Source organism: Argentina anserina, chromosome 5 (genome assembly GCF_933775445.1).
Source record: "Argentina anserina chromosome 5, drPotAnse1.1, whole genome shotgun sequence".
Taxonomy (NCBI): Eukaryota; Viridiplantae; Streptophyta; class Magnoliopsida; order Rosales; family Rosaceae; genus Argentina; species Argentina anserina.
Window position 1 is genome coordinate 21011278 of NC_065876.1, and position 24799 is coordinate 21036076.

The window sequence follows — 24799 nt, forward strand, 5'->3', positions numbered from 1 at the left end:
TCCACACACTCCAGAATGAACCTCTTCCATGGCTTTGACCGCTTCATTTTTTCCCAAGCATCGAAGGAGTAATCTGTCAAATGACCTGCGATATAAAGTTTCTATGTAGTAGAGGAAGCGCGGTGCTCGCCGCTTGATTCTCCACCTTTGTTTCGAATCTTGAGGAAGCTTGTTGTGCTCAAGATAGTCGATAAAAGGATATCTCTAATCTTCAACATCAATGGTGTAAACTGACACTACATGAGAACTGACACACTGGAGTGAAAGCTTTGTTGTCATGACCCACCTTTCGCAAATTGGGATGTCCAAAATTTCGTCTCTAGACAATGCCAAATTTGCCGCCAAGTTGGCCAATACGTCCGTGGCACATGTATGAGTGTAACATTATCAAAGCCCTTCAAGAGTTGTGTGACGAGTTGGAAATAAGGTACCAAAACTTCCTTCTTGACCTCGTAATTAGTGATCAGTTGATCAATCACCAACTTCGAGTCTCCATACACTTCGAGACTTTGGATTTGAATTTCTAACGTTGCTTGCAATCCCATGATCAACGCTTGGTACTCTGCGACATTGTTGGAGCACGGTTCCCAAGAGTGAAAGAATAAGGCAATATCTGTTTTTTGGAGAGACAAAGATAAAACCAGCCCCTGCCATGTCTGCCCTAGATGAGCCATCGAAAAACATCTTCCAAGTAGGGAGGACCTTTGCAAGGAAGACTTCCTCGTCTGGGAATTCATCTGAGATTTCTCAATCCGTTGAAATAGGGTGGTCTGCTAAGAAGTCGGCCAATGCATGTCCTTTCACTGCTTTAGCGGGCACATATACGATATTGTATTGGTTCAATAGTAATGCCCACTTAGCCATGCGCCCGGTTAGAACTGGTTTAGCTAATATGAACTTAACTGGATCGGCTCGCGCCACTAAGTGCATTGTGTAAGCTTGCATGTAATGCCTCAACTTTTGAATGGCGAAGACGAGCGCAAGACACATCTTCTCTATCGGCGGATAATTTAGCTCAGGTCCGGTGAGGGTCCGACTTAAGTAGTACAAGACTTTCTCTTTTTTAGCTTTATTTTCTTGGGCAAGAAGGGCCCCAAGTGATCTCTCTTGAGCCGCGATGTAAAGGATAAGAGGTTTCCCGGCGATAGGTGCGTCCAACACTGGAGGATTTGCCAGGTATTTCTTTATGCTCTTAAAGGCATTGCGACAAGCTTCATCCCATACAAATAGAACATCTTTCTTCATGAGTCGACTGAATGGTTGGCAACGGCCTGCCAGGTTCGATGTGAACCGTCTGATGAAGGGAAGTCGTCCTTTGAGGCTTTTTAATTCGCGCAAATTTCTTGGTTCTGGCATTTCCTGGATGGCTTTAATTTTTGATTGGTCTACCTTGATGCATGTACTTCACGATGAATCCAAGAAATTTTCCAGAACTGACGCCGAAGGCACTCTTCAAAGGATTCATTTTTAACTGGTACTCGCGTAACCTGTTAAACACTCTTCATATATCTTTCAAGTGATCACTTATTTTCTTTGTTTTGACAACGAAATCATCAACATAACACTCTACATACTTGTGCAGCATGTCACCGAAAATTTTCTGCATTGTACGTTGGTACGTTGCACTGGCATTTTTTAACCCGAATGGCATAACCTTATAGCAATAAATTCCTTTGGGAGTTCGAAATGCAGTGAGTTTCTCATCCTCCAAAGCCTCATGCCCGGTTGTCGCATCCACCATGAGCTCTATGATTGGCAGAGAGAAATCATCTTTTGGACACGCCTCATTTAAGTCACAACAATCTACACAAACGCGAATGTGTCCGTTCTTCTTCTTAACAGGAATAATATTTGCGATCCACTTTGGATATTGAACCTCTCTAATGAAGCCTGCGGCAATCAACTTATCAACTTATGCTTCAATTTGAGGAATAAGTTCTGTTCGAAAGCGTCTTTGTGTTTGCTTGGTTGGCTGAGTCTCCTGTTTGACAGCAAGTCGATGAACTGCTACCTTTGAATCCAGGCCGGGCATTTCTTTTTACGTCTAAGCAAATACATCTTTGTACTCGAGCAACATATCAAGATATTCTTTTTCTTCCTCGGAACTTAAAGACGCACTCACAAAAATAGGTCTTGGGTCTTCTTCTGTTCCCAAATTAATCTCCTTAAGTTCGTCCATAGTGGCTTGCCCCCCGTCTTCAAGTTCTGGAGGAGTTTCGTCTACTTCAATTTCAAAATCTTCATGATCGTCTTCCTCTATGGCATCTGCTTTTGCCACCGTGATATGATAAGAGGTTTGGATAATGTCATCCTCATCACCATTACCGAGGTTGCTATCTTCTTTTTGGCCAGTGAATATGATGGTATGTTGCTTCACTTTGAGTTGATCCGTGGAATCTACTTCTAACACACAATGCCTCTTCATGTGTGACGGGATAAGACTTCAGATTTCTTTGCTCTCTGCTTGACTATAAGTCATTTTCCTTTTGCTTTTTTGTCATTCCTTAGGTGCTTGGATCCTTTCCAATGCAGGCTTTCGCGGAATGAGGTTTGACTCTTTCTTATCTTTGTCTGAACTTGACATCCTTTTGAATACAGAAGGCCGAGTGGTTGTACTACCGATGCGATTGAAGACTGAACCTCTACTTGTTGTCATGTTCACACGGTCAAAAACCAACACCCTTGTGATTAACCCTTCAATACGTTCAGATGTTGCTCTTCGGAAACTTGGACAAATGCAATCGAACGACAAAATGCGAGGGGTTGACTGAACCTCTTGACTCTTCTCTTCAACTATCTCTACACTGATATGTTGCATATTGGCTCGCTCCGCCCTTCTTCTTCCTGAAATTCTGATTGGCTTGCTCGAAGCGAAACCGAGACTAGCTTTAGAAGAATCAAATGTTGCCCCTTGCTCTCTTAACTTCTTTTGTGGCTTATCGAGCTCATGCGCCATCTTTGTTGTAGCTTGATCGTCCTTCTTGCTTGATGAACCAAAGTCATAAGGCCTTTTCTAACAGCTTGTATACGTTAGGATCGAACCCTTCACTCGTTCTTTGCTCGGGCAGCAATCCATGTTCTATCTTACCTTGAATTGGTTTGACAAACCCCTTTAGTGGTTGCTTTGTAGGATTTTGGTTGCTCACCTTTATCAATGGAAATGTTGATTCCTCCCTCAACAACTTCACATCATCCTTTTCTAATTTTCATGGACACTCTTGTGACTTTGTCCCCACAAATGGAGACTCCCCCTCCCTTCATCTAGACTTCAGAACATAGCGAAAGACCGAAAATGTATGGCTGACTTTTCTTTCTGCAGACGACGTTACTGCTTCAGATGAGACTTTTTGCGACACTTCACCATGAAACTCAATGTCTTTTTATTTGGCATCATTCTCCCTAACTTTAGGTCTTTTCCCCGTGGAGGGTACTCTGGCCGGAATGACTTCTTTCATTGACTCTTCATCTGTGTAGAATTTAGAATCCGCAAAGTATGATTCAGCTTCTGTGAATGGTTTGGTATCTCCTACCATAGTTTTCACACTTTCGCGATAGAACTTGAAGCATTGGTGTAAAGTGGATGGCACGATGCCATTTTCATGTACCCATGGTCATCCCAACAACAAGTTGTACGAGGTCTTCGCATCAATAACATGAAATACTGTGTTTGATTTTAGCTCTCTGATGTCCATGTCTAGACTGATCATCCATATCGCTCTTTGTCCTCCTTGGTTGAAACCTTGGATCATGAGACGACTCCTTGATAACTCATCAACGTTGATGCCGAGTTGAGAGATGGTTAACTTGGGCATGATATTTAATACTGACCCTCCGTCTATTAGCATGTGATTCACTTCCGCTCTCGCATGTATCCTGTCACAAAAAGAGGCCGATTATGTGGCTTAGAACCCAATTGGAGATCATCATTTGTGAAGTGAATGTTATCACAATATGCATCACACACGCCACATTCCTTCATGCTTGTGGAGTGTTTTCCTTCGTCAATGAGCAACTCCACAAGTGTGCATCTCGTTGATTTTGGCAATTGCATCAAGTCAGAGGGGCTAAGTTTGAAAGGTAGACTCTCCAATTGTTTCAACACCTCATTTTTCTTTAACACTTGACTTGCACCTGTTTCTCTTGCTTCAGAATTTTCGTCTCCTTTGGAGCTAACTTCACAACTTGTGGCTATTGAGGTGACCTTCGGTTGTTTTGTAGGCGAGTGCTCTATTGACAAGTTTTGGCGAAGAGGCTTCCGCAAACATGGAACGACTTTCATCTTAACGCGTCCTTGTCCGTTCTCCTCCCGTCGTGGAGGTGATTTCTTATGACTTGGTTGGCCAATCGGTGAATTGGACATCATACCTTTGTGAGTTCTTCTTCGGGTGACCAATATCCATCCTTCATCATCGGCATTAGAGGCAACTTGGAGGATAGGCATGGAAGCATGACATTCTTTAACTTCTTTGGTCTTCTTATGTTGGTGCGTCTCCTTTGTAAAAAGAGAATGGACGCTTGCACTCCGGAAGATCTATTATCTTGTTTTTGAGTAGATCCTCTAACATACCCACCACATCAGAGTCTGGGAACGGGTACGTCTTTCGCTCCATCTCCTTCAACGTGCGTTTACTCCTATCGTAGGTTCAAGGAGGTTCCACCTTATTGAACTCCTTCTTGCCCCTGTAGAGATCTTAACCGGTGCAGTATTGATGACCATTCATTCTTTGAAAGGCTTATTCAAGACCTTGTCAAATCTACTTCCGAAGACTTTGTCTTTTCGTTGGTCAACCAGGGACTCATTCCTTCCCTTATGACTTGCCAAGCTTAGCTCCATGTCGTGGGCTCGAGTAGCTAACTCTTCAAAAGAACGAGGTTTGATTCCTTGCAAGATGTATAACAAATCAAAGTGCATGCCTTGGATGCACATTTTAACGGCTGACACCTCTGATAGTCGGTCCTTGCAATCAAGGCTAAGTAAGCGCCATCTATTGATGTAGTCGACTGCGGGTTCATCATTCCGTTGCTTCGTGCCAGTTAGCTCTATCATGCTCACCGTTCGCCTTGTACTAGAGAATCGATTGAGGAACTCGCGCTCCATCTGGTCCCAACTGTCAACATACTCTGGCTCTAAGTCTGTATACCAATCAAAGGTGTTTCCCTTCAACGAGCTAACAAACTGCTTGACAAGGTGATCGCCATCTGTCCAGGCGTTACTACAAGTTTCCACAAAGAGAGCGACGTGTTGTTTCGGGTTCCCTTTACCTTCAAATTGTTGGAACTTTGGTGGTTGATATCCCAGTGGCATCCTTAAGCTGTCGATCCTCTTAGTGTATGGTTTGGAGTAAGTGAGAGAGTGACGAGAAAGAACCTCCAATATTGAGCCCGAATCGAGTTGGTGATGATGTCCTGCAATTACTAGAGTGACAAAAAACCAAGCGAGTCTTCATTGTTCTTGGACATTTCTCCATTTTCGTTTACTTTTCTCTTGCTAGGCGACCCTTCGGTGGAGTTCTCATCATCGTGATCTCCCAACTTGCTATAAAGCTCAGCGATTTGCACGTCCTTTTCTTCAACCGTTCGTGTGAGCTTTTCAACCATCTCCAATAGATTGGAGACTTACTCCTCGATTGTGGATGTCCCCGTCACCAAGACCTGTACATTGTCAGAAGAGGACTCATGCGCCATAGAATGAAAGTTGTCGCCATCTTCTTTGGGACTTCCATGGAATGATGTCGTACTTGATTCGTCATCAGAGAAAATGTCTTCCAGGATAGGGCCATCACCATGAACGAATAGAGGATATTGCTCTTTTGGTCCTTCTCTTTTGACACTTGTTTCTTCCCACTCTGAGAGGCATGCTCTATTGCTCCATTTTCGTGGTGATGACTGGTTGACGAGGCTTACTAGCAAGTGCAATAAATGTCGTGGGTTGAGCTCTAGCCACGCTCCGGGTGACAAGGGCAATCGGTTCACTCTTTGATTTGGAGAATGTTTGTTTGGATTTCTTGACCGGCTCGGCCTCTCCGTTTGACCTCGCGGTTGTGGACTTAGACTTCTTCGATGGAACTGCTTGGTTGTTCTTGGAAGCCATCGTACAAACGAAAGATTTCTTCGGAGAATGAGATGAGAGGCTAAAATGTCCAACTGGGCGTGCCAATTTGTAGAACGAGAATCTGAAAACAAATAAGAGTGCAGACACGTGAACAAATAAAATGTAATTTATTGATAATCAAGCGCGGGGTTTCAATCTTTGTGAACTCCTCTGATTCTATCTCCGTATGTAACTTGGCTCAAGGGTGACATGCAGTTGGTCTTGAGAATTTGAGTTTGGATTTGGATTTGATGGAAAACGAGCAATTTGGTAGCTTGACAATTCTTTGTGGACTTGAGTTTGGATTTGGATTTGATGAAGAACAAGCAATTTGGTAGCTTGATAATTCTTCGTGGACTTGAGTTTGGATTTAGATTTGATGAAGAACAAGCGATTTGGTAGCTTGACGATTCTTCGTGGACTTGGGAGACTTCGGGATTTCTCGAGAGTGATCTTACTCAAGTGATTTTCTCTCTTCTTCTCAAGTCCCGCTCTCTTCATGTTGGAATGGGTATTTATAGTGTTAAGGCTTCTATTTTATAGAATATTTTAATGACACTAAAATAATAAATTTCTTTAATTATATAATTAAATCAATATGTATTTTCTGATTAATTTAAAATTAATTATTCTCATAACTAAATTAAACAAAATATAATTGATTTAATTATAACCGTTAAGGAATTTATTAATTTAATTAAATGTCCGATTATCATTTCGAATCGTCAATGACATTCAATTTCTGATTTAAGTCGGAATCACGTAGGTTCGATTACGATTATCCATTTATGTGCTGACACGAGTTTTATTCGGATCCGCACTAACTTTTTTTACTTTTGTGCCACGTGTGTAATTTTTTCGGGTTCTTGGTCGATTTAATTATTTAATGAAGATAATTTACTTCATTAAATTTCATGTGTCTACAGTAGTATTTTGGTAGAGTTTTGGCTCTTGAATGCAAAGGAGAAGTCATCGTATTTTAGAGGTGAAGCTATATATATATATATATATATATAGGAAAGAGGGAGGGTAGGATGTACTGTTTGAACTTGCCTATTTCTTCCGATAATCATGTCGTATTTTATTTCCTTAAATCATGTTATGCTTTCTTCCCTAAATCATGTCATGTTTTATTTCTTTAATGATCATCTTCTACCTTTTAGGTTGCATATGCAAGGCTCCTTTCTTTTTCTTTCTTTAATTTTTTTGTTTGTTCTCTCTTATCTTTCTCACGGTTGCTCCATCTTCCGCTTAATTATCCCTTCTATTTAATTGTTGCATGACTTGTTGATGATATGACTCCATAGTACACGACTTCTCTTGTTCCACTGTATCTCCCAAGCCGTGAGTAACTCTCCATGTAAGCACGACTCTCCTTTATTTTCTCAATCCATGCCTTATCCCTTTTAGTCCTTCTTTACATGGCTGAAACTCCTTGTTTTCCTCTAATATTATCTTTTAAATCCAATCTGAAATTAAGAAAATAAAATCATAAGTAAGAGATAATTAGTTTCAAAAATTATGTCATGATCTAGATAATTGTTGTCTTAAAAAGACACATGTAATATATGAGCTCGGCTAGATTAAGAAAGTTTCTGATTTGCAAAAAGGAAACTTACTAGAACAAGTTACTAGAATATGAAAGTTCATTTAGGAAAGTTTCGCAAAAAAAAAAGGTTTCAATTCAAGTAGGACTCTCCCAAATGATACGTTTTCTAGTCTAACAAGGATTCCTAGTACATGAAGGACTCTCAAAATATAACAAATGCGACTAAAACGTAGAAAGATGAAGACTCCTAATCCAACTAGGTTTCCTAGTCCTACAAGGATTCCTACTCAAACTAGGACTGTAGACCAATTCTGCGTTTTAAACTCATGTAAGTACAATAATGCATCTAATACCGCCCAAGACTCTTACTACGACTCAATGACTCAATAGTACAACAATAAAGGCTAAGTAAAGTACAAATTAAGGTAAAAACATGTTAAGAACGTCGCACAAAATACTCATATCAACTACCCCATACTTGGCTTTTGCTAGTCCCTTAACAAAACAAAACAAGACACTATTGTCCCTGAATGATTGCCTCAGAATCTCAAAACACATAGCTTTCAAGTTTAAACATTTCAATTTAAGCATGCTTTATAGTATGAATAAGTCAGATACGAGATAATAAGCATTTCAACATGTTTAGTCAATCCAATCCTCCTCACAATGCATACTCTCTTCTTTTCACTCAGATTCATGGTTATCATTCACACACAAGTGTATGCAAGAGAAAGGATATTAAGGCATCAAACTTGATATTTCAACAAATGAAAGCACTTTGTGAATAACATAGGAAAACCTCATTTAAAAACTAAGTGTACAAATGGACCAAAACCATATGCTCAACTCTTGTGATCATCTCCATAAACCAAGAATTGCTCATTTTAAGAATCATTAGGATCATTAGATAAGGTACATGTTTAGGCTTAGCTAAAGGCATAAAATATCAAGGAATCACAAAGGTAATCCTTATGACACCACACACCATCAGGGGCCGAATATAACAAATTGGGCACAATCATCATTCTAACCACAAAGTGAACATGGACAAAAGTCAAGTAAAAAATTTTAGACCTTCAATTACAACTCAACTCCAAATCACAAATAGAAGACAACATAACTTTTTTTTTTCTTGCCGAGTTTATGGATAATTTTGTTTTCTTTTTCTTGTTTTTCTCGGCATTGTTTGCTTAAAAGCTTATGATTTTTTGTTTTTTTTCAAATGTCTTCCACCCCACACTTATTTCATGCATCATCACAACATTATCTCAACAAGAATTCTGCCAAGTTTATAGGACAAGGTAGAGGTAATACTAAGCATGAAGATAACATAGGTGATAAATAAAAGGCTCAATGTAGGCTTAAATGGGGTTCAACTAAGGGTTCCCAAACATGACACATATAAGGATACATGACTGTTTGGCTAAAGTGGTGATATTCCTAGAAATGATCTATAAATCCTTTTCAAAATCAGAACATTTTATGACTTAAAAGTTTTAATAATCACAAAAGTGAGTTCTAGTAAATTCTAGAGTCCATTAAAAGCTATGACACATAGTTATTGAATATGCAAAGAATAGTGAGGTTCATGAACAACCATGAAATTTCATATTACATCTCATGAAGAAAGTACATATAGGCTAAAAAACTCACAGGTTGTTATGGACTTTAAACTGACCAAAACATGTATGCCATAATCAATCAATCCAAATCTCACATGTTCATACCAAATCCACATCATCAATGAAACTTACAATTTATTTCGTATGAAATGCAAAACCATTATCTACGCATTTAGATACATAATCATCCTAGACTTTAGGGGCATCCTAAGACTCAATAAAGCGATACAATTTTGTTTTCATTCATTTTTCTGATTTTTTTTTCTTTATATCATGACACAAACAAACAATCAATGATCTTCCAACCCTACCCCACACTTAGAAAATTACATTGTCCTCAATGTAAGCTCAATTGTAAGAATGTAATTCACAAATATAGAATAAGATCACATATTAACACATATACAATTCAACCATAAGAGTGAAGGGATTAGAATATTCAAACTCCCGTAGACGACTCCTCCACAGATATGGTTGAAATAGGTTACCTCCCATGCAGCTCTTGAGTGTTATAGTCTCTCAGTCTAGACTCTCGCATGTTCATTCTCCGTTAGGCGCATCTCTCACAATTGTCTCCTCATACGTATGCTCCTCAAATGGCTCATAGTAGGGCTTAAGTCGATGCCTATTCACTTTGAATGTCTTCCCTGTTGTATCACTTTGAATCTCAACTGCATCATGAGCAAACACATTAGTAACAACAAATGGGTCAACCCAACGCGAACAAAGTTTCCCTGGAAACAACATAAGCCTCGAATGGAATAACAGAATTTTCTGGCCCACTTGGAACTTATTTCCTTTATCATTTTTTCATGGTAAGCACGGGTTTTCTCTTTGTAAATCCACGAAGTATCGTAAGCCTCATTCCTAATCTCTTTAAGCTCATTGAGCTGCAACTTTTGATGTAGACCTTTTTCATCCAAGCTCATGTTGAACTCCTTCACCGCCCACCATGCTCTGTGCTCTAACTCCACTGGAAGGTGACATGCATTCCCATACACCAATCTGAATGGTGACATCCTAATAGACGTCTTGTACGCGGTCCTGTAGTCCCATAATGCATCACCAACCAATCACTCCAATCATTCTTTGTTGGACCTACAGTTTTCTCCAGAATTCTCTTGATTTCTCTATTTGACACTTCTGCCATGCCACTTTTCTGAGGATGATATGGTGTCGAAACTTTGTGGGTCACGCCATACTTCTTGAGCAATGCCTCAATTGTCCGGTTGCAGAAATGAGAACCTACATCACTTATTAAAACACGTGGTACTCCAAACCTGCAAAATATGTTAGTTCTTAAGAAACCTGCAATCACTTTTGAATAATTAGTCCTGGTGGCCTTTGCCTCCACCCACTTCGACACATAATCAACAACCAATAAGATATACAAGAAACCTCTAAATGAAGGAAATGGACCCATGAAATCTATACCCCACATATCAAAAATTTCGACAGTAATAATAGGAGTAAGGGGCATTTGATCTCTCGGGCCAATCTTATATGTCTGTTGACACCTATCACAAGAAACACAAAACATGTATGCATCTTTGAAAATAGTAGGCCAATAAAATACACATTATAACCCCTTCAAAGCTGTTCTACGAGGCCCAAAATGACCTCCACATGCCTCTTATGACAGAAGTTAAGAATTGACCTATGCTCATTTTCTGGGACACATCTCCTAATGACTCGATCACTACATTGTTTTCATAAATACGGTTCATCTCACGTATATTGTCTAGCCATTTTCTTCAATTTAGCCTTATTAGCATGCGAAAGTGTATTAGGAAAAGTCTTCGTAACTAAATAATTTACAATGTCTGCATACCATGTGATCAAAGGTTTCCAGGGGAACTCTTAATCAAGAATTATAAAAGAACTTAATACATTTATGGAGAGTGACTTTTGTGGTAGACAAAGGGAAGATTTACAAGACAAGAATTCATCTGTAAAGTGTGTCTCTAATTGATTATGAATGATGTGTTTAAATACATGATTGATTGCCTTAATTAGAAGGCTTAATTTAACTAAAACGTTTTCTATTGTACAATATGACCGGTGTAGAAACCCTTTTACTTTCAACCATAAACTAATTAAGTAGTTTAATTACTTTGTACGGTTGAAAACTAATTAAGTAGTTTAATGATAATTAATCGAGATGCTCCTGAATCTTGACTCCCCATTTTGAAGAAGCGGAAGCTCCTGCGTATGCTAAAACTGCATATTAGAGAATTCGAGAATGCCCTTTTTCCTTAGTGTACCACTTTGACTTGCTTGGCAATTGACCTTTCCTGCCAATACGGTAGGATTCTGTCTAACCACGACGTGTAGTAGTGATTTTTTTCTCCAGAATGCATTCTGTCTTCAATGTGTCTTCTTTCTCAAACCACAAATCATCTAGTGAGGGAAGTTGAGAATCTTGAACATCTTCATCATTATCTATTAATGATGGTTCAAATGGTTTTAAGTACTCACCATTAATTACTGAATACATTTGCATGTATGGTGGCAGCTCAAGTCGAAAAGCATTTTCTCCAATCTTTTCCAAGATCTTGAATGACCCATATCGAATTGGCTTAACTTCTTTCCAACACCATGTAATCTTTCTTTACTGAGTTTTAACCAAATCATATCTCCTACTTTGAAGTCATGTGGGAACCTATGTTTGTCATGTCGAGCTTTGTATCGCTGTTGTGACTTCTGTAGCTGCTCCTAAACTTCTTTATGAATCTTTGTAATACGCTTCAAGAGTCGTTGTACTTTTAACCTATCACCCTCATCTTCGCTAGTTTGCTTATCACCAAACGAGAAAGCCATATCAAATGGACTCGAAGGTAGGTAGCCCAAACAAACTTCAAAATGAGACTTTAAAGTAGAACTATGAATTGCCCTGTTAAAGGTAAATTCTAAATATGTCAAACTCGCATCCCAAGTACGGGGGTGCTTAGAGTTATATCCTCTTAACAGATGCACCATGGTCCGATTGACCACTTCTGTTTGACCATCTGTTTGAGGATGAAAAGCGGTATTATGTTTTAGCTTGGTGTCCATCAATCCCCATAAGGACTTCCAAAAGTGACCAAGAAATCTGCTATCTCGATCTGAAATGATAGAATTAGGTAATCCGAAATGTTTCCAAACATTTTGAAAAAATAATTTCGCTGCTCCTTCTCCCGAGATTGTCTTCCTACAGGGAATTAAGATCACCATTTTACTAAATCTGTCCACTACAACAAACAAGTAATCGAACCCAGTGGTGGTCTTAGGTAAACCACCCAAGAAGTCCATTGAGATAGTGTCCCAAGGCCTATTTGGTACCGGAAGCGGTGTATACAATCCCAACTTCCGCGAAGGTTTTGATGTGTTACATAAAACACAACCTCGAATAAAGCGGGAAACATCAACATGCATTCGGGGCCAATAAACATAACGTTGTAGATTGAAGAGGTTTTGTCTACTCCAAAGTGACCTGCACACCTAGAGGTATGAGCCGCCCTAATCCACTGCAAACGGTCTCCATTGTTTGGAATGCACAATTGTTTTCCTTTGAACATTAAGCCATCTTTCATCTCAAACTGACATGGTTTCCCATGTTGTAGCTTATCAATGAACATTTTGAAATCAAGATCATTGTCATAACTTTCTATATAATCAGAAAGTATTGTAGGTTGAAGTTGCATAACCACCAATAAGCTCGAATCTGCTGGTGGTCTTGACAACATATCTACCAATTTGTTTGTAACACCTTTCTTATACTTGATAATGATGTTGAATTGTTGCAAATAGGACATCCACTTCATGTGTCGAGCTTGTTGCAACTTTGACTGTGTTTGTAAGTACTGCAAAGGCTTATGGTCTGAGTGCACTATAACTTCCTTACCTAATAGGTAGCATCTCCAATGTTTAACACATTGATGTAAAGCAAACAACTCTTTATCGTAGGTAGGGTAATTGCGCACTGCAGCATTGAAGGTCTCAGAATAATACTCGACGGGCTTCCCATCTTGCTTTAGAATTCCACCTAAGGCATAATTACTTGCATCTGTCGCGACCTCAAATGGTCTTTGCAAATTTGGCAAAGCTAAAACCAGAGCTTCTGAGATCTTCTTTCTAAGTAATCTAAAGGTATCTTCATGTTTATCTAACCATTCAAACTTTCTTCCTGCCTTAGTCAATTCAAATAACGGCCCAGAAATGTGAGAAAAGTGACGGATAAACTTACGGAGATATTGGCAAGCTCCCATAAAGCTGCGGACCTCAGTTACTGTTCTTGGCGTAGGCCAGTTTGTGTTAACCTGCACTTTAGCCGGATCAACTTTCAACTCTCCTTCACCAACAATATAGCCAAGGTACATTAAAGAGTTCTTCCCAAACTCGCACTTTTTCATATTTAATCTCAAATGAGAATTCCTCAATGTCTCCACCACTTTTTCCACATGGACCATATGTTCTTCCCAAGTAGGACTGAAAACCAAGATATCATCCAAATATACAATGACAAATTCATCAATGTATGGACACAATACCTCGTTCATAAGTCGCATAAATGTTGCTGGAGCATTGCACAAACCAAATGGCATTACAAGCCACTCAAAGAGACCTTGTTTGGTTTTAAATGCGGTTTTCCATGTATCTTCTTCTTGATTCTAACTTGATGATAACCAGACTTTAAATCTAGTTTAGTAAACCAACGAGCTGTTTGTAGTTGATCCATTAAATCATCTATCCTCGGTAATGGATACCGGTTTTTGATAGTGATTTTGTTGAGCGCTCGGAAATCAATACACATCCGCCAACTGCCATTCTTCTTTGGCACCAACAATACTGGTGAACCACAAGGGGAACAACTTGGTTTTACTACTCCTTGCTCTAGGAGCTCATTGACTTGTCTCTTGATTTCTTCGCTTTCTTCCACCAAATGTCGATACATACCTAAATTAGGTAATGGAGATTCTCCAATAAGTTGTATCTCATGCTCTACTGGGCGATGAGGTGGCAAGCCTTCGACATCCTCAAATAAGTCTGAGAATTGTGCATGTAGCTCCTCCATATAAAGTTTCTGCCTAGGAGTGAGCACCACAGTAGATAACACGTATGTAGATGAAGTGTCTTCTCGTGGTCTAACGACCAATAAGACGAACTTCCCACAGGCATTCACCATCCTTTTAGCTTGATTTGCACTAACAAACTATTGGTAAAGGAAGCTTTACTTGCATTAATAAAGGACTCTACTCCATTCTTCAGAAGGCGATACTTTTGAAATCGTCGATAGAACACTGCATCACGATCCCACAGGTATGAACTACCAAAAATTACTTGCCATACATCCAATGGTACCACCTCACAAGTTACTTCGTCAATGTATTCTCTAGTTATGGCAAACTTGAAAGTACATTGTCGAGTGATTTGTGACTCAACGTCCTTTTGTATCCATCCTAAGGGATACGGTTTAGGATGAGGAGTGGTTGCTAACCGTAATTTCTGAACTAAAGCCTCTAAAATGTGATTCTTTTGGCTTCCCGGATCAATTATAGTGTCTATCAAATCTTGCTTCACCTGTATGCGAACATTAAACAAGTCTTCGCGACCTTCTAAATGAACAAGCTTCTGGGTCATGAGAATTAACTTCACATCGGGTTGCTCCATTTCAGGGATCTCTACAGTCTTGTGAGCACTCAATGTCTTTTTGTAATCTTTTCGGTTACTTCTTCTCTCTTTTTCTTTCTCCCGAAGTTCGGGATGAAGAATGTAACACGTTTTTTTCACATGATTTTGCCTGTTGCAATGCTCACACCTTGTTTGCTTCTTTCCATAACTTTGCTCCCCATTTCGATTACTACTACTCCCAACTTCAAACTTCTTTGAACTCCCGTTGTCCTCTTTTTTGTTGACTTTCTTGTTCTTGGATTCGATGGCAGTTGCCATTACCAAGGCTTCATCAAAGTCTTCAATATTGAACAATCGCAACTCTTTGCGAATATATTCTTGCAATCCCCCGATAAACTTCATGAGGAGTTCATGGTCATCTAAGTCTAGAACTAGCACCATAGCCTGATTTTGGAACTCTGCTCCATAATCTTGTACCGACTGTCCAAAATACTGCCTTAAATGCTGCCACTTGAACCATCTATCCTCTTCAAAGCCAACAGGGTAAAACTGCTTTTAGATCAATTGCATGGTGCCAACAGGGTAAAATTGCCACTTGAACCATCTATCCGCTACCAAGGATTGATGATCTTCTAGATCAATTGAATGGTGCTTGTTACTTCACAAAACTCGATCTCAAATCTGGCTATCATCCCCTTTCATTGATGACTTTGTCATTGTTTATCTGGATGACATACTAATATACAGTATCACATGGGAGGACCATCTTTGTCATATTGCTCAGGTTTTAGAGGTCTTACAAACTAGTCAACTACAATTGAACGAGAAGAAATGTGTATTTGGGAAGCAAGAGCATGTCTACTTAGGGTTCATTATTGGTGCAGGGAAGCTCAAAATGGATCCAGAAAAAGAACAAGTTATCACTCAATGGCCTACACCTCGTTCAGTGACCGAAGTTCGAAGCTTCATAGGTGCGTGCCAATATTTGAGAAAGTTTATTAGACATTTCTCTCTAATTGCAGCAACATTACATACTCTTACAAACGCTAATCAAAAATTTGAATGGTCAGAGAAACATGAAGAATCTTTCCAGTTATTAAAACGGAAGATTACCGAGGCCCCAGTATTGGCATTGCCAAATCTGCAAAAAGAATTTGAAGTTGAAGCAGATGCATCAAATTATGCGATTGAAGCCGTATTACTTCAGGATGGTAAACCAGTTGCATATCATTCTAAGATGTTTAGTGGACCAGTTTTAAACTATCCAACTTATGACAAGGAGCTTTATGCACTGCATCAAGCAGTAAAGCATTGGAGAGCTTACTTGTTAGGAAAAGAAGTTGTGGTTCACTCCGATCATAAGCCTCTTCAATATCTAACTACACGGTCTAAGTTAAGAGTTCTGCGTCGGTCGCGAGTTAGGACCATAAACCACCTTCACCCTTTTGGATATGGTGCTCTGATACCACTTGATCAAAGGTTTCTAGGGGAACTCTTAATCAAGAATTATAAAAGAACTTAATGCATTTATGGAGAGTGACTTTTGTGCTAGACAAAGGGAAGATTTACAAGACAAGAATTCATCTGTAAAGTGTCTCTAATTGATTATGAATGATGTGTTTAAATACATGAGTGATTGCCTTAATTAGAAGGCTTAATTTAACTAAAACGTTTTCTATCGTACAATATGATCGGTGTAGGAACCCTTTTACTTTCAACCATAAACTAATTAAGTAGTTTAATTACTTTGTACGGTTGAAAACTAATTAAGTAGTTTAATGATAATTAGTCGAGATGCTCCTGGATCACCATGACACACTTACCTCCATCCCAAAGAGTTGCTCATCTGGGAAAGTCTCATGTAGTGGCTCTCTTTCCTCATCTCGCACGATCCTACTCAAATGATCAGCCACCACATTCTCATTTCTCTTCTTATCTAGAATCTCAAGGTCAAATTCTTGAATCAACGTTATCCACCGGATCAACCTGGGCTTAGCATCTTTTTTAGTCATCAAATATCTTAAGGCTGCATGGTCAGAATACACAATAACTTTAGAATGCAAAAGATATGATCAAAATTTTTCTAAAGCAAATATTACAGCCAAAATCTCCTTTACCGTAGTCGAATAATTTATTTGGGCCTCATTAAGAGTCCTAGACGCATAGTAAATCACTGCATGCTTCTTTTTTCTTCTTTGGCCCAACACTGCCCCAACTGCATAGTCTGAAGCATCGCACATCAATTCGAATGGCAGGTTCCAATCCGGAGGACAAATGATGGGTACACTAGTCAACAACTCTTTCAATTTCACAAATGCTTTCTCACATGCATCATCCCATATGAACGGCACGTCCTTCTGCAATAGGGTACACATAGGTCTCGCCACCATGGAAAAATCCTTGATGAATCTCCTATAAAATCCTGCATGACCAAGGAAAGAACGAACCTCTCTCACAGTTGTGGGAGAGGGTAAGTGATGCACAATATCAACCTTAGCCTTATCTACCCCAATACCCTTAGCAAATATAATATGTCCCAAAATTATCCATTGATTCACCATGAAATGACATTTTTCCCAATTAAGCACAAGGTTAGTTTCTACACACCTTCTCAAGATTAACTCTAAGTTCTCTAAACATGCATCAAAGTTTTTTCCATAAACACTAAAATCATCCATAAAGACCTCAATGATATTTTCGATACAGTCAGAGAAAATAGTAAGCATACATCGTTGAAATGTACCTGGTGCGTTGCACAACCCAAAAGACATGCGTCGATAGGAAAAAGTGTCAAATGGACATATAAATGTTGTTATCTCCTGATCCTCCGGATGAATGCATATCTCGTTGTACCCACTGTACCCATCTAGAAAACAATAGAACTTGTGTCCAGCTAATCTCTCTAACATCTGGTCCATGAACGACAAAGGTATGTGATCCTTGCATGTTGTAGTATTCAACTTCCTATAATCAATGCACACCCTATGACCGGTCACCAACCTCTGGGGTACCAACTCATTCGCCTCATTTTTCACAACAGTCACCCCACTTTTCTTAGACATAACTTGCACTGGTGAAATCCACCGACTATCCGAGATAAGATAGATCACTCCACAATCAAGCACCTTGATCACCTCATCTTCACGATTTTCATCATTGGTGTGTGCAATCTTCTCTGAGCATCACGTGTAGGCTTGGTGACATCCTCCAAAAGTATCCTATGAACACAAGTTGTAGGGTTGATCCCCTTGATATCCGCCAAAGTCCATCCAATAGCGGTCTTGTTCCTCTTAAGCACATCAATCAATGTAGCTTATTGCTGCTTACTCAGTGTTGATGACACAATAACTAGTAGAGTATCATCCTTTCCAAGGTACACATACTTCAAATGAACTGGACGCTCCTTCAAATCTAACTTTAGGGCCTGTACCACATATGGTAATAATTTATTAGTGGAAATGAGAATTAATAAGAAAGAGGGATACCTTTTGTATGGTTGAGCTTCAAGCTCATTTACAATTTCGAAAATTTTGGGCTCAAAATCAGCCCACTCCTCTCTTGGGACACGGTCCCCATGCTTGTCAAATCTGGCCCCTTGCTCCATAGCTAATTGGTATGCTTCCAACGTCTCTAACATAACCTGTGCAATAGAATCAACAACATTCACAGAAAAGCACGAGTTAAGGTCAGAAACTGGGTACTTCATTGCCTCAAAAATATTAAAGCTGATAACATTTCCATCAAACTCCATTGTCAAACTCCCATTTGCAATATCGATGCATGTCCTTGCAGTCCTCATGAACAGTCTCCCTAAAAGCAGTGGAGTTGTCTCCAATGGTGATACCTCCATGTCTAGCACATAAAAATCTACAAAAAAAATCAAATGACTGACCTGCACAAGGACATCCTCAACATAACCCTTAGGGTACTTGGTAGATTGTTATGCTAATTGGATTATCACATTATCATTCTTCAAATGTCATAATCCTAGTGATTGATAAACATTATATGACATGACATTTATCAAAGCACCTAGATCAAGCATAACAATATCAAATAATGTGTTACCAATTTTACATGAGACAGAGAAACTTCCCGAATCCTTCATCTTAAGGGGTAGCTTCTTTTGGATGACAGCTGAAATTGTCTCATTCATCTTCACTACTTTCTCTTCCCTATTTGTCTTCTTGAAGTACAAAGCTCCTTAAGAAATTTCGCATATTTAGGGATCTGCTTGATACACTCCAACAATGGAAGGTTAACTTGCACATTCCTAAAGACCTCCAACACCTCCTCATCAGATTTATCATTCCTGCTCTTTGGAAACCTAGAAGGGAAAGGTACACATGAAATAAGATTAGTTTTAACTAATTCATTTGAGTTAGCATTTGTACCTTTATGTGCTTAATGGATCGGCACACTCCTTCTTGGAGATAGCTGGATCTTTCTCCAAGTCATTCATCATAGTCATCTCGTCACCCTCCTCAAGAACATGGGCCGTTTGGGCCTTCCTAGCAATACTAGGTCGCTCCTTTAGCTAGAGCTCACTCCTTGTCATGATAGCTTGGGCTTGCTCATTCCTTGGGTTAGCTATGACACCACTCGGAAACTTCTCTTCTTCAGAAAAATGGCCCATGAAGTCTACTACCTGGCCCATATGCGTTTTTAGCTCTTCAATGTCATTGCTATTCACTTGTTGACCCACCACCAAAGTTTGAGTGATGGTATTCAATTGACTTTGCCCAGCAGCTAAAGATTTCAACATCTCATCATAATTAGGTATATTAGCCACGTTGGGAGGTGGAACATTGAGTAGTTGAGCTTGTGGTCTAAACAAACCAGCCGGACGAGGCCCAAATTGCATACCATTATGATGTGGCCTTCGTACATTCTCATTATTGGACCACCGAAAGTTTGGATGATCACGTAGGCAAGGGTTGTAGGTATTCGAAAATGGATTGTATCTCTTACCTCCTTGATAACCAAGGGCATTGACTTCCTCATATCCTCCACTAGAAGCAACTTGAGAACATTGATCAGTAGGGTGCCCCTCCGTACAGATTCCACAAACTTGAGCTCCACTAGTCTTCATGAAATGACTCATCATCTTGGACAACTTATCAACCTTGTTCTCTAGAGCAGAGCTTGAACTCGAGTTGGTATCATATACCTGCCGTGTGGAACTAGCAGATGTCCCAAATTGCTGATTGTTCATGGCTCTTTTCTCCAATAGATCCTTTGCTACCACATTACTCTTGTCTAGAAATAATCCACCAGCTGCTGAATCTAGAAACTCTCTCTCCATTTGTAGCAATCCTTCATAGAAATACTGAAGCAACAAACCTTCTCTAATCCCATGGGCTGGGCATGATGCTACAAGAGATTTGAACCTCTCATAGTAGTTGTAAAATGACTCATACAACCCTTACTTGACACCTGTTATCTGCTTCCTTATGTGAATCACCCTTGAAGATGGAAAGTATTTTGACAGAAACTCGCTCGCCATTGTTGTCCGTGAAGTAATCCTACCAGCAGGTACCTCAAACAGCCACTTTTGAGCTCGATCCTCTAATGAATATGGAAACGCCCTCATCTTCATTATCTGAATATCAGCCCCTCTGGGGCACATGGTCTCACAATTGAATTGAAACAATGTAACATGTCGATTGGGGTCATCTCCTGAGAGTCCATGGAACTTAGGCAAATGATGTAGGAACCCACTCTTCAACTCAATATCACTCGTCTTGCCCTCCTCTGGAACATGGTATGTTATGTTAGAGGATGGTGTCCTCCCAACTGCTCCTTCTACTTGGCCATTCTGCTCTCTGATCGATGTCATTTGTGGTTTTGGAACTAGGTTTTCCTATGTTCAGCTTTGAATTGTGTGAACTGTAAATCGAAATTCAATTGGCCCAAAGGACACGGACTTGTCAACAATTCTAACTCTGGATTGAGCCCACTGTAACGTGATGAACCTGAAAATGGCAAAATGGACCCAAAGTCTCTTCTTTCGTGAAATGAATCTGACTCAATGGAAATATTATCAAACTGAGCTTGAGGCTGAATTCTTTTCAGGCGTGCACTAAAATCTTCGGACCAACCACTAATCTTGGACATTCATGAGCCTGAAAAGAACAATTATTAGTAACTTTACAAAGCAAAAAATACAAGTATAAGTAAATACAAACCTTTTTTTTCTCTCTTCAATTTCGCAACTTTCTTTTGTTCTTCTTTCTTTGTTCTTTTTTGTTTGTTTGTTAGGAAATCTACAAGTGTAAAGTATTACCAAGTCTAATTGATTTTATTCACACACAATCCTAACATTTAAGGTACATGGAGCAGATGAGCTAACTGTGCAATTGACTGAAACAGCCCCAGTAAAGGTCTTGATTTATCTGATATATCTTAAAAGTTAGAATATCATTTTCTTTTAAAACTATATACATCTATTTATACAAAGTTATTTTCTAAGTTATAAAATGAGGTGGACGTGCGGCCTAAGGACGTCGTCTAGATACAAACTCATTCCTTTGTTTCAGAAGGATGGATAGCTAGAATCAGAGATAGTCACAAGGCATGACTCATTTGTTGGACACCACGAAGGCCACATCCTCGAAATGATGCTTTCCCAATTAACTTCATCATCGAGATGTATGTCAGTCTATGGGCCTCTGAGATTTAATTTTTGTAAACTTTGAACCAGGGTAATGAAAATAGCATGCCCCTTACTCAGCTCGTAATAACTTTGTGTGTTAGACTGGCCCCAAAGTGTAAATAAAAGCCGCCCTCAACTCCAAGTGACCTTAGCAAGGTACAAATGGAGGGTTAAGGCTAATAATATTAACAAATGGACTTTACATATTCCGTTCACTTTATAACTTACAATAAGCTAAGCATAAATAAATATTTAGCTTCCTTAAAAATTTATCTAAGTGTAACAAGTATCATATATGCATACTACAACAAAATTAAAACATTTATCACAAAATATAGAATAAAACAAATTATTATTTTTTGTTCACAAAGTTACTATTCACATTTTTATTCTATTTACTGTGCGTACTTTACTGTTACCGATTACTATTTACATATGTCACATCCCGGAAAGGAAAATGACGGTATTAGAGTTAAAAAAATTTAGATTAACAAGCGAACAAACGAACAGAGTCCGTTTGAACACTCGCTAATTTGGAAACTTGTACAAATCTTTCGCTAAACAACAAACTGAATTTAGCCCACCTATGTGGTTTGAAAGTGAGGTAGGCTAAGTTTTATGAAAACTTAAATAGTTTTAGATGTGAGCTCGAGCTATAAATCTTTTTATTACAAAAGGGATAAGTTACTCTTTTAGGGAAAATCAATGCAAACATGTATGATGGCCATCAATAATATCCAGTCAATGATGACCGATCGTAACAACTTGTAGCAAAACTAACAAGTCGAGGCCAACTGCCTTTGTTGTAACAACAAAGTAGTGAAAGTGTCCATTTCCTGGAATGCCCTCAATAATACTTTAAAGTATGGATCCAATAATAAACAGGGCATTGCCCCTCCGGAGGTTTACGGTTATCGACACTGAGGGTTTACCGGAATACCGGGCCCTATTCACTCTCAGGTCAACTCACTCACGAAGTATCCGTCTATCTTCGGGTTTTAGCATTTCTAAAGCAATAATGCATTTCATTTAACATTTAAATAAATCAACCGAGGCATCGACAATGAATTTCAGGGCACGAAATACACACAGGGGGTTAGCTCACCCTACCTGAAAAGTCAAAGGTTGACTTTATGTTGACCAAGTATTCCTAGGTTGACCAGGAATTGACTATGTTGACCAATTATCGACTAAATCTCGGAAAACCCGAAAATAGTCTAACTTTAAATGTCGAGCGATAAAAAGCATATTTTAATGATATTAAATCTACTCAGAATCGTATCGACGACTTTACTATTTACCGACACATTTCTAAGTTATTCGCTTCTCGATTTCCGAACCGGGCGGAAATCAGAACTAACATTATTCGTAACTAAGCGTTACGTTAATCATCGCCATTTTAGAATAAATTGATTTTCACTAAGTTACCATAGGTAAAAGTAAAACCGTTAAAATCATTTAATAAATGGTAAAAGGTAACTTAGGATAAAACTATAAATAGTAAAAGTCAAACGGTCAAACAATAACTTCTGTCAATGGCAGTTTGGTAAATTCATATTGACGGTAAAAAGTAAAAAAAAAGGTAACTTTATTCAGTAAAAACCAAGAGATTTATCCCTTCCTCTTTCGATCGGTCTCCCACTACCAAAATCGAATTTGATCAAGCCTATACTAACATGCAAAATAATTCTAAGTTCTTCAACATCTCCACAACACAACAACACTTCAAAATTCACAATCATAGAAGAAAAAGGACGTGGTTGCTACCTCAAGAAACCAAGGATGGAAAATCGATGACCACTGCACCTCTCAGCTTCAACTCGAGTTGCCACTGCGTCACTAAGGCTCCATGTTGATTTCTGATATTCACTCAAGTGTCCTCATGGTCTCCAAATCGCCTAAGCTTGGAAGAGAGGACGATTGAGTATAGGTCTTTTCGGCAGAAACAGAAACAGAGAAAACAGAAAGAAGAATCGAATTGAGATAATAACAAGACGCTGGACTTACCAAGATGAGAAATGGTATGCCTATCAGATTAACTAGCTTCACCGAAAAGGAGGAGAACGATGGAGGAGAGAACCGCCGGAGAGGCGAGGTTGATGGTGGTACGGTAGTGACGAAACCGAGAAACAAAGAACATGAGATTAAGCCGAGTTCTCTGAAATTGAAAGAGAAATTGAACTGTATAATGAAAAAGTTATTCAAACTTACCAATAGATGATATAAGAGCTCACTGGAGCTCAAGAACTCACCGGAATCCCAAGATTGCTCCACTGCTTCGTTTTTGATTTGGGGAAAATACGACATCAATCCCACATGCAAAGCATGGGTCTTGTAGAGGAAGAGAAAGGGAAGCATTTCGTGGTGGTGCGCCAGTCCGGGTCGGCTGGACGGCGGCAGCGTGAGGAGAACCAGGTGGTGGTCGGTCTCGGTGATGACTGAAGAAACAGAGAAGAAAAAGGATTTCGCGAAATGAAGGAAGAAGAAAGAGACAGAGAAGAAGGGAGAAGAAAATGGGATCGAGCCTTGGGCCCGGGTCAAGGTTTTAGAGAGAATGTGTTTGGGTCAACAACTGGTCTGGGCTGGGCTTTTCTTAAGCCCATAAATAAAAACCCAAAACAGATTTTCAGAAAATAATTTTTAAAACAATTAAACTTTTAGGAATTCGTAAAAACAAAACCGAGCGTCGGATAAATATTCTATGAACACTTCCGAGCTCGTGGCGACGTGTGGCTTAATATCGACGTATTAAACTACGTTTACGACATTTAAAATAAATGCCGATAAATTAGTCCTAATGTGTCGGTTAAACGATATTAAAAATCTCGGGTATTACAACATACATTTTTTTTCCGATTTACTGTTTACTGTACACAAAATTTATATTTACAAAGATACAATTACACAAATCACAATATAGTACAAAATTAACACTTCAAAAGGGCCTCAAAACTTATCATGTTATTGGGGGATTTGAGTTGGATTATAAAACTACTACTGAAAATAAATCCTAAATTACTATTTACATGATCGACTTCTCTTTAACAAACTTAAAACCAAATTTACCATTACATCACATAATTACAAGTTCGAACCTATCATGCATTCTAATTCGACCAATTACATACTTTTTAGACACCAATACAATTAGAGCCTTAAGGGATCATCTAATCATGTAAGATTTCAATTAACATTTAGATTGACTTAGGGCCTAATCTAAATTTGTATGCAATCGAATTCAATAACACTTAGAGTGGAAATCAAACAAAATT

At 39.0% G+C, this 24799-nt stretch overlaps 1 protein-coding gene across 1 annotated transcript; it reads right to left on the bottom strand.

The window, feature by feature from the left end:
• Positions 1-18854: 18854 nt before the first annotated feature.
• On the bottom strand, positions 18855-23665 carry LOC126795007 (uncharacterized). Its single transcript, XM_050521812.1, has 3 exons — positions 23535-23665; positions 23295-23425; positions 18855-20997 (listed from the first exon to the last, which is right to left on the bottom strand). The coding sequence occupies exon 3, from the start codon at positions 20175-20177 to the stop codon at positions 19410-19412; it is 768 nt and encodes a 255-aa protein (XP_050377769.1). The 5' UTR covers positions 20178-20997; positions 23295-23425; positions 23535-23665; the 3' UTR covers positions 18855-19409.
• Between the last annotated feature and the right edge of the window lie 1134 nt (positions 23666-24799).